Source organism: Conger conger, chromosome 16, assembly GCF_963514075.1.
Source record: "Conger conger chromosome 16, fConCon1.1, whole genome shotgun sequence".
NCBI lineage: Eukaryota > Metazoa > Chordata > Actinopteri > Anguilliformes > Congridae > Conger > Conger conger.
This window is the reverse complement of record NC_083775.1, coordinates 5,048,741-5,060,862: the sequence shown is the minus strand read 5'-3', so window position 1 is coordinate 5,060,862 and position 12,122 is coordinate 5,048,741. Positions and strand designations below refer to the sequence as shown.

The window sequence follows — 12,122 nt, the reverse complement described above, 5'->3', positions numbered from 1 at the left end:
TGTCTTGCTCCCAGGTCCAGTATATTTGTGCTTTCTCCACTGCTCTGATTATCCACCCTGACCGTGGGGCAGTGTGTAGCCTTGTGGTTAAGCTGCCACGATCAGATCCACACAGCTGTTGGGCCCTTGAGCAAGGCCCTTAACCCCGCATTGCGCCAGGGGGGTGGGTATTCCCCTGCTTAGTCTAATCAACTGTAAGTCGTGTTGGATAAAAGCGTCAGCTAAATAACATGTAACGTGACGTGTAAATAATGACGTCATGCGTGTGTGTGCCGCATGGTGCGATGCACTGTGACCCGAGTTCTCACTGAAACGTGAACATGAGGGTTTTGACTCTGCATCACGACACCCTCAGAAATAAAAGGACTGTGGAGGTGCATTGTTGTTCTTCAAGGATTACATTTCCCAAATGTACCTTGAAAGTACAGTGATGTTCTCTTTGGGTACAAAGTAGTATGTTTTCCAAGCAAAAAAAGGTACACATTAATTCTACAGAGCTGGCTGGGGGTACAATTTTATGCACCGATAGGGTACTGCCCCAGTAACGAGTATTTGTACCTTTTTAGGCACTTTTTGTACCTTTACAAAAACAGTGGTCAGGGCAGGGAAGAGAAGATGGCAGTAATTCATTCATTAATGTCAAACTGCAGTTGTTCATACAGCAGGTGTAGCCATTGTAGGTAGCTAGCTCAGTAGCTTTGTATTATACAAAAATAGAAAGAATTCAAGATTAATCATTTACCCCTTTTTATTAGTTTTTTGCACATTGGGGCTGCCTATTGTTTTTAAGGTGGCAGGTATAGTGCATTCATGCACTTGAAAGCAAATTTTGAACCAGCTTGTGCAACGCTGTTATGCATCTATATTACCAAATTATTGCTCCAAAATGAACATGTTTAATCTTTTTTTTTTTCTTTTTGCTTTTCCATGGTGAATTCAACCTGAGACCACTGCACTCAAGGGACGAAGTACCAGCAACTTAGATGCAAACATGTGTTTAGAATATTGAATCAATGCCATAAAATTCATATGTTCAAACGTACACTGCAGACTCTTGGAAATGTATTGTTGCTGTACAAGACTCATGTCGAGTTTCTTGGAAATATATTTTCTTGCTTCAGACCGAGAACCCCGAACGGCCTATTGCGCGAGGCCAGTGGAGAGGATAATTGTAACTGGCGTGGCGGGAAGTCCGTCAAAGAAGTGCCTGTTCTTCAATGGCCGTGGTCCATATAGGGCTACAGTAGCTACAGCGCGGGTGCGAAAACAATTGGGAAGTATGGAAAAGGTCAAAATAAAATGTTTAAATACTGCGACTACATGATATGATTTCCCAATCATACACAACAGTTTTCTAAACAACAAAATGTTTTTTTTGTGTGTGTGTGTGATTATGTTACCCGACTTATGTGATTGTAATTGTCAATAAAAGGAAGTAATCAAACGAGTAGCCTAATAAGTAAATAAAAGTAAACAGCCTACGTAAAGTACGCAAATTAAAATAAATACAGAAATAAAACTTTTCCCAAAAAGTAAAGCTTGATCCTTTGGAAATCCCTCGTTTCTCATAGACCGTTATAATAGCGCTTAAAAAAAAAGAAGAAAAAAAAACCCACACGCGAACACGCAGCTGAAACTGACAATAAATAATTACAGCAATAAATAAAAGACCCGCAAAGTGGACAATCAGTCTCCTTTAGGACCCAGGCTCCTGCTGCCGAACGAGGGCTCCTGTCCCTCGGCGACTTCGCAGCATCTCTTGTTTCATGCGAAGTGGAATAAAAGTGTTTCTATAAAGTGCGAATCAGGATATACACACCACCGGCGAGCTACACTGAGGTAAGTCAAAGGAATCACTATAAATATAACATATTAAACTCACGAAAAATTATGCTTGGGCGGTGAAGCTCCTGTTCCCGATAATTAAAAAATATCTTGTAATTGTTGACGCTTTTTGAGCGCATGACATTTATAATATAAATATTCTCACCACGGCTTATTGGTTGTAGTTTCTAAATTGTTGTCACGCTTTCGAGGAGGAACAGGACCGATGCAACTTCTGTGTTTTTGTGATTTTTTTTTTTTTCCTTTGGATTGGGCGACTCTAGCTTAGGCTACTCCTCGCCGTTAATTTGGCAGACAGGTGCCAACCACCAAAGAAGCCATTAGGATTCTGCGGTGAACGCAAGTCGCTGCACAGACAAATTGGCACCGTAATATATCAACAGTTCCATGAGGACAGAATTGGACAGAACTGTGTCATTTCGTGGATTGTGCATATCCCACCTGCCTAATTAATAATGGGAACCCTACGTGCAAACGCTGCTAGGCCTAACTGATTTGTGATTTCACTCTTGCCCGGATTGGAGATGTTTAGCATAAACGAACCAAAAGCATAGCTCATGTAGTGCATCGATTCACGGGCAATTGGGCCAATAACAATGAAATGCAGCAATAATAATTGTATTGCTTGTTTATTAAATTGTTTAAAAATATCTTAAATGCAGCATATTAAATATAATGTCTGCAAGTGTGGGCATGACAGCACTATGGGAATTACCCACGCTGCGATGGCGCATCGCAGACTTTTCAGAAAACATTTTTTCTGAAACTTTTCAGAAAACATTAGTGGTGAAGGGAATTACGTGACTACTTCCATGCAAATTGAGAGAGAAAGAGAGAGGATGGGTTTACGAGTGTGGGACCAGGGGGGGCTTTTTGGAAGTCCTACACTGGGGGCTGATAATAAATCAGGTCCACGGGACCAATTACAGCCGACAGCGGGTCAGGTTGTTGTTTTCTCTGGGAGGCATTATTCGGGCGGCGCTGTCCGGGCAAAGCCTCGTTCCGCACAAAAATGTAACTTTACAGAAACGGCAAAAAAACACAGTTTTTGTGCTAATGCAGCGATGTGTGGGAATTTATATATTTATTTTTTAAACGTATTGAGAAAGCTTTCACATGGTTTTAGAGCTGTGACTTCACAAAATATTAGTAATGGACTGGAGCTGTTGCGAGTGGCAATGATCCCGTTCATTACTTTATTATTTTTCACCAGGCAGTGTATGTGTCTGTGTCAGAGTTAAAACCCAAGCACAGAAAGGCTCTCCGCTTTAAAATGCCTTTTGAGATCTTGCTGCCCACTGAGAAAAACATACTACTCTGCTCACCCTGATGTTAGTCTGTTTTATGAATCACCTTCTGTACGTCCAAAAATTGGTCGAAATTTGCTTGTGCGACATCATTGTATCTTTTTCTGACCGTTCAACATGCAATAGAATGGTTAATTTAGGGGTCCTCACTCCTGGTCCTGGAGATCCGCAGGGTGTGCTGGGGTCTTCACTCCTGGTCCTGGAGAGCCACAGGGTGTGCTGGGGTCTTCACTCCTGGTCCTGGAGAGCCGCAGGGTGTGCTGGCTTTTGTTGTTACTCAGCACTTCATTGATCAATTAAAGCAGTTAATTACACAGTTAACTCACCTCACCTGGTTTCTTGGGTCTGAACTGGTTGCTGATATTAAAGCAAAAACAAATACCAGCACACCTTGTGACTCTCCAGGACCAGGAGTGAGGACCACTGATTTTAGCCAATTATAAACATTCTTGCCAAAATGTATGTCATAAAGAGTGCATTCATACCAAGGAAAGTGCATCGATAGTGGTTCAAGTTGCTTTGATTAAAAGCATCAGCAAAATAACACATTATGATGATGATGATGATGAAGGCCTTCTCTTACCATGTCCTGGCCCCTCTGTGACCGTCAGAGCCGTGTCCAGAGCAGAGAGGATCATGGGAGGAGCAGCGGTGGACCAGGGGCCGGGCCGGGTGCAGGCCCCGGACGGGGGTTGGGGCTGGGCCGTCCTGTTCGGCTGCTTCGTGATAACGGGCTTCTCCTACGCCTTCCCCAAAGCCGTCAGCGTCTTCTTCAAGGAGCTGATCCAGGAGTTCGGCGTCGGCTACAGCGACACGGCCTGGATCTCCTCCATCCTGCTGGCCATGCTCTACGGGACAGGTGTGGTCCCGCCCCCCCCGCCCCCTCCGCCCCCCCGCCCCGTCTCTCTGAAGAGAAACACCACCTAAAACACACTGTCCCAGAGGCAATACGCGGACGCGTCAGTCATGAACCCTTTCAGTCCCCGCGCCCAGTATGAAGTGGCTCCGCCCAAATCCCGAGGGGGGTTTTGGCTTTGGTTGAAAAAAAGGTAGAATTTAGTAGGGATTTAATCGGGGCTTAAAACAATAGTCAAGCAGTCATTTTGATTGGATGAAAAGGTTGAGAGTGCCTTATGGGATTTTATGGGAGTTGAGTGCCATGAGTTACTCTTGGCACTGAAAGGGCTAAAGTATTTGAAATCATCATTACCTTTGCCAACACAGTTGATGGGGGGTATACAGTGTGTGGATTCCGTTGTAGGAAATGGATGAATGTACCGGGGTGTGTGTGTGTGTGTGCGCTCGTGTGTGTGTGTGTATGTGTGTGTGCGTGTGTGTGTGTGTGCGTGTGTGTGTGTGTGTGTGCATGCACGTGTGTGTGTGTGTGCGTGTGTGTGTGTGTGCATGCACGTGTGTGTGTGTGTGTGTGTGCGTGTGTGTGTGTGTGTGTGTGTGTGTGCGTGTCCTCTCCACAGGCCCTCTCTGCAGCGTGCTGGTGAACCGGTTTGGGTGTCGGCCGGTGATGATGGTGGGGGGGCTCTTCGCTGCCCTGGGGATGATTCTGGCTTCATTTTCCACCACCATCGTTCACATCTACCTGAGCACTGGGATTATCACAGGTACACACACTCACAATCACACACACACACACACACACACACACACACACACACACACACACATCTACCTGAGCACTGGGATTATCACAGGTACACACACACACACTCACAATCACACACACACACACACACACACACATCTACCTGAGCACTGGGATTATCACAGGTACACACACACACACTCACAATCACACGCACACGCACACACACATCTACCTGAGCACTGGGATTATCACCGGTACACACACACACACACACGCATCTACCTGAGCACTGGGATTATCACAGGTACACACACACTCACAATCACACACACACACACACACACACATACACACACACACACGCATCTACCTGAGCACTGGGATTATCACAGGTACACACACACACTCACAATCACACACACACACACACACACACACACACATCTACCTGAGCACTGGAATTATCACAGGTACACACACACACACATACACACATCTACCTGAGCACTGGGATTATCACAGGTACACACACACACACACACACACACATCTACCTGAGCACTGGAATTATCACAGGTACACACACACACACATACACACATCTACCTGAGCACTGGGATTATCACAGGTACACACACACACACACACACACACATCTACCTGAGCACTGGGATTATCACAGGTACACACACACACTCACAATCACACACACACACACATACACACACATCTACCTGAGCACTGGAATCATCACAGGTGAAACGCACACATGCGCACACACACACACACATACAGTGCATCCGGAAAGTATTCACAGCGCTTCACTTTCCCCACATTTTGTTATGTAACAGTAAATTCATTTTTTCCTCAAAATTCTACACACAACACCCCATAATGACAACATGAAATACATTTTTTTGAAATTTTTGCTAATTTATTAAAAATTAAAAACTAAGAAATCACATGTACATAAGTATTGAAGTCAAAGGAATTGCTTCAATTCTGCTGCTTTGAAGGTCCCAATGAGCATAGTGGCCTCCATCATCCGTGAATGGAAGAAGTTCGGAACCACCAGGACTCTTCCTAGAGCTGGCCGCCCGTCTAAACTGAGCAATCGGGGGAGAAGGGCCTTAGTCAGGGAGGTGACCAAGAACCCGATGGTCACTCTGTCAGAGCTCCAGCGTTCCTCTGTGGAGAGAGGAGAACCTTCCAGAAGGACAACCATCTCTGCAGCAATCCTCCAATCAGGCCTGTATGGTAGAGTGGCCAGATGGAAGCCACTCCTTAGTAAAAGGCACATGGCAGCCCGCCTGGAGTTTGCCAAAAGGCACCTGAAGGACTCTCAGACCATGAGAAACAAAATTCTCTGGTCTGATTAGACAAAGATTGAACTCTTTGCCGTGAATGCCAGGCGTCATGTTTGGAGGAAAGCAGGCACCACTCATCACCTGGCCAATACCATCCCTACAGTGAAGCATGGTGGTGGCAGCATCATGCTGTGGGGATTTCTTTCAGCGGCAGGAACTTGGAGACTAGTCAGGATTGAGGGAAAGATGAATGCAGCAATGTACAGAGACATCCTGGATGAAAACCTGCTCCAGAGCGCTCTTGACCTCAGACTTGGGCGACGGTTCATCTTTCAGCAGGACAACGACCCTAAGCACACAGCCAAGATATCAAAGGAGTGGCTTCAGGACAACTCTGTGAATGTCCTTGAGTGGCCCAGCCAGAGCCCAGACTTGAATCTGATTGAACATCTCTGGAGAGATCTGAAAATGGCTGTGCACCGACGCTCCCCATCCAACGTGATGGAGCTTGAGAGGTGCTGCAAAGAGGAATGGGCGAAACTGCCCAAAGATAGGTGTGCCAAGCTTGTGGCATCATATTCAAAAAGACTTGAGGCTGTAATTGCTGCCAAGGTGCATCCACAAAGTATTGAGCAAAGGCTGTGAATACTTATGCACATGTGATTTCTTAGTTTTTTATTTTTAATAAATTAGCAAAAATTTCAAAAAAACTTCTTTCATGTTGTCATTATGGGGTGTTGTGTGTAGAATTTTGAGGAAAAAAATGAATTTATTCCATTTTGGAATAAGGCTGTAACATAACAAAATGTGGGGAAAGTAAAGCACTGTGAATACTTTCCGGATGCACAGGCACACACACAAACACAAGCAAACAGACAGACACACACAGGCTCATATAGTTGGTAAAGAGAACTATGTTAAGAGTTTTGAAAAGGTGTAATCAATATAGAGACATGGGGAAACCAATTGTGAAAAAAACAAAAAACAAACCTGTAATAAATATGAAGAAATACATTGAACAAAATAAGTGCAGAAATGTATGGTAAAAAATATATATTTTACCACAAAATCAGCTAAATGGAAAACATGAGGATCATGTGTCCAAAAATGAGAAAATGCAACAAAAAAGAAAAATATAATTTGTTACATTTAATGAATATAGTGTCATTAATAAAATGTATTTATGAAATTAATAAAAATAGTTTTATGTCCAAAAACTTTTACAAAATCATGAAAATACATAAGGCTGTATATATCCAAAAACTAAAAAAAAGGCTTGAAAAATGAATTTCTGTTTTTATCAGCAGGAGGGATAGAGAATGTGAAGAAATGAATTGAATCCCATTTGTTTTTCTACATTTATTGAAATTTTCTTTCACCAGAAAATCATGAAAATACACAAGACTTAACTTATTTTTCAAGACTTAACTAGAAAAATGGTCCACAACTTTTCTTTCTCCATTTTTTGACTGAAAAAGATAATCATATACCCATGTAGAAATAAATGAAAACTAATGCATTTTAAAACATTCATGATGAATAATGTTTTTCAGTGGAAAATGAAAAAATACAAAAGAATATTGTCTTATGTCTGAAACTTGAAAAATGGTCCACACATTTTTTTCATTCATTTTTTGACTGAAAAAGATAAAAATACACCCATTTAGAAATAAATGAAAACTAATGCATTTTAAAACATTTATGATGAATAATGTTTTTAAGTGGAAAATGAAAAAATATATAAGACTATTGTCTTATGTCAGAAACTAGAAAAATGGTCCACAAATTTTCTATCTTCATTTTTTGACTGAAAAGGATAATAATACACACATGTAGAAATAAATGAAAACTAATGCATTTTAAAACATTTATGATGAATAATGTTTTTAAGTGGAAAATATAAAAAAATACATAAGACTATTGTCTTATGTCAGAAACTAGAAAAGTGGTCCACAAATTTTCTATCTTCATTTTTTGACTGAAAAAGATAATAATACACCCTTATAGAAACAAATGAAAACTAATGCATTTTAAAACATTTATGATGAATAATGCTTTTCAGTGGAAAAAGAAAAAATACACAAGACTATTGTCTTATGTCAGAAACTAGAAAAATGGTCCACAAATTTTTTTTATTCATTTTTTGACTGAAAAAGATAATAATACACACATGTAGAAATAAATGAAAAATAATGCATTTTGAAACATTTATGATGAATAATATTTTTCAGTGGAAAATGAAAAAATACATGAGACTATTGTCTTATGTCAGAAACTAGAAAAGTGGTCCACAAATTTTCTATCTTCATTTTTTGACTGAAAAAGATAATAATACACCCTTATAGAAACAAATGAAAACTAATGCATTTTAAAACATTTATGATGAATAATGCTTTTCAGTGGAAAAAGAAAAAATACACAAGACTATTGTCTTATGTCAGAAACTAGAAAAATGGTCCACAAATTTTTTTTATTCATTTTTTGACTGAAAAAGATAATAATACACACATGTAGAAATAAATGAAAAATAATGCATTTTGAAACATTTATGATGAATAATATTTTTCAGTGGAAAATGAAAAAATACATAAGACTATTGTCTTATGTCTGAAACTTGAAAAATGGTCCACAAATTTTTTTTATTCATTTTTTGACTGAAAAAGATAATAATACACACATGTAGAAATGAATGAAAACTAATGCATTTTAAAACATTTATGATGAATAATGTTTTTCAGTGTAAAATGAAAAAATACATAAGACTATTGTCTTATGTCTGAAACTTGAAAAATGGTCCACAAATTTTCTATCTTCATTTTTTGACTGAAAAAGATAAAAATACACCCATGTTAAAAATAAATGAAAACTAATTCATTTTGAAACATTTATGAGGAATAATGTTTTTCAGTGGGAAATGAAAAAATACATAAGAATATTGTCTCATGTCTGAAACTTGAAAAATGGTCCACACATTTTTTTCATTAATTTTTTGACTGAAAAAGATAAAAATACACCCATTTAGAAATAAATGAAATCTAATGCATTTAAAAAAATATATGATGAATAATGTTTTTCAGTGTAAAATGAAAAAATACATAAGACTATTGTCTTATGTCTGAAACTTGAAAAATGGTCCACACATTTTTTTCATTAATTTTTTGACTGAAAAAGGTAAAAATACACCCATGTTAAAAATAAATGAAAATTAATACATTTTAAAACATTTATGATGACGTCTGCTTTTCAGTGGAAAATGAAAAAATACATAAGACTATTGTCTTATGTCAGAAACTAGAAAAATGGTCCACAAATTATTTTACTCATTTTTTGACTAAAAAGATAATAATACACACATGTAGAAATAAATGAAAACTAATGCATTTTAAAACATTTTTGATGAATGATGTTTTTCAGTGGAAAATGAAAAAATACCTTAGAGTATTGTCTTATGTCAGAAACTAGAAAAATGGTCCACACATTTTTTAAATTCATTTTTTGACTGAACAAGATAAAAATACACCCATGTTAAAAATAAATGAAAACGAATGCATTTTGAAACATTTATGATGAATAATGGTTTTCAGTGTGAAATGAAAAAATACATGAGACTATTGTCTGATGTCTGAAACTTGAAAAATGGTCCAGAAATTTGTTTTATTCATTTTTTGACTGACAAAGATAATAATACACACATGTGGAAAGAAATGAATAATAATGCATTTTAAAACATTTATGATGAATAATGTTTTTCAGTGGAAAATGAAAAAATACATAAGACTATTGTCTTATGTCAGAAACTAGAAAAATGGTCCACAAATTATTTTACTAATTTTTTGACTAAAAAGATAATAATACACACATGTAGAAATAAATGAAAACTAATGCATTTTAAAACATTTTTGATGAATGATGTTTTTCAGTGGAAAATGAAAAAATACCTTAGAGTATTGTCTTATGTCAGAAACTAGAAAAATGGTCCACACATTTTTTAAATTCATTTTTTGACTGAACAAGATAAAAATACACCCATGTAAAAAATAAATGAAAACGAATGCATTTTGAAACATTTATGATGAATAATGGTTTTCAGTGTGAAATGAAAAAATACATGAGACTATTGTCTGATGTCTGAAACTTGAAAAATGGTCCAGAAATTTGTTTTATTCATTTTTTGACTGACAAAGATAATAATACACACATGTGGAAAGAAATGAATAATAATGCATTTTAAAACATTTATGATGAAAAAATACATAAGACTATTGTCTGATGTCTGAAACTTGAAAAATGGTCCACACACTTTTTAAATTAATTTTTTGACTGAAAAAGATAAAAATACACCCATGTTAAAAATAAATGAAAACTAATGCATTTTGAAACATTTATGATGAATAATATTTTTCAGTGTAAAATGAAAAAATACATGAGACTATTGTCTCATGTCAGAAACTAGAAAAATGGTCCAGAATTTTTTTTTATTCATTTTTTTACTGACAAAGATAATAATACACACATGTAGAAAGAAATGAATAATAATGAGTTTTAAAATATTTATGATGAATAATATTTTTCAGTGGAAAATGTAAAAATACAGAAGACTATTGTCTTATATCTGAAACTTGAAAAATGGTCCACACATTTTTTTCATTAATTTTTTGACTGAAAAAGGTAAAAATACGCCCAGGTTAAAAATAAATGAAAACTAATACATTTTAAAACATTTATGATGACTTATGTTTTTCAGTGGAAAATGAAAAAATACATAAGACTATTGTCTTATGTCAGGAACTAGAAAAATGGTCCACAAACTTTTTAAATTAATTTTTTGACTGAAAAAGATAAAAATACACCCATGTTAAAAATGAATGAAAACTAATGCATTTTGAAACATTTATGATGACATGTTTTTCAGTGGAAAATGAAAAAATACATAAGACTATTGTCTTATGTCTGAAATTTGAAAAATTGTCCAGACATTTTTTTCATTCATTTTTTGACTGAAAAAGATAATAATACACCCATGTAGAAATAAATGAAAACTAATGCATTTTAAAACATTTATGATGAAAAAATACATAAGACTATTGTCTGATGTCTGAAACTTGAAAAATGGTCCACACACTTTTTAAATTAATTTTTTGACTGAAAAAGATAAAAATACACCCATGTTAAAAATAAATGAAAACTAATGCATTTTGAAACATTTATGATGAATAATGTTTTTCAGTGGAAAATGAAAAAATACCTTAGAGTATTGTCTTATGTCAGAAACTAGAAAAATGGTCCACACATTTTTTAAATTCATTTTTTGACTGAACAAGATAAAAATACACCCATGTAAAAAATAAATGAAAACGAATGCATTTTGAAACATTTATGATGAATAATGGTTTTCAGTGTGAAATGAAAAAATACATGAGACTATTGTCTGATGTCTGAAACTTGAAAAATGGTCCAGAAATTTGTTTTATTCATTTTTTGACTGACAAAGAAAATAATACACACATGTAGAAATAAATGAAAAACAATGCATTTTAAAACATTTATGAAGAATAATATTTTTCTGTGGAAAATGAAAAAATACATAAGACTATTGTCTTATGTCTGAAATTTGAAAAATGGTCCACACATTTTTTTCATTCATTTTTTGACTGAAAAAGATAATAATACACCCATGTAGAAATAAATGAAAACTAATGCATTTTAAAACATTTATGATGAAAAAATACATAAGACTATTGTCTTATGTCTGAAACTTGAAAAATGGTCCACACACTTTTTAAATTAATTTTTTGACTGAAAAAGATAAAAATTCACCCATGTTAAAAATAAATGAAAACTAATGCATTTTGAAACATTTATGATGAATAATGTTTTTCAGTGTAAATAGAAAAAATACCCGAGACTATTGTCTCATGTCAGAAACAAGAAAAATGGTCCAGAAATTTTTTTATTCATTTTTTGACTGACAAAGATAATAATACACACATGTAGAAAGAAATGAATAATAATGCATTTTAAAACATTTATGATGAATACTGTTTTTCAGTGTGAAATGAA

At 36.2% G+C, this 12,122-nt stretch overlaps 1 protein-coding gene across 1 annotated transcript in view; it reads left to right on the top strand.

Moving 5' to 3' along the window:
* The first annotated feature begins 1,730 nt into the window (after positions 1-1,730).
* Positions 1,731-12,122, top strand: part of LOC133115100 (monocarboxylate transporter 4-like) — a 30,776-nt gene continuing 20,384 nt past the window's right edge. The window contains exons 1-3 of the mRNA XM_061224831.1: positions 1,731-1,839; positions 3,764-4,011; positions 4,628-4,771. Of these exons, the coding sequence (XP_061080815.1) occupies positions 3,789-4,011; positions 4,628-4,771 (367 nt within the window). The 5' untranslated portion in view covers positions 1,731-1,839; positions 3,764-3,788. The remainder of the gene's footprint in view (positions 1,840-3,763; positions 4,012-4,627; positions 4,772-12,122) is intronic.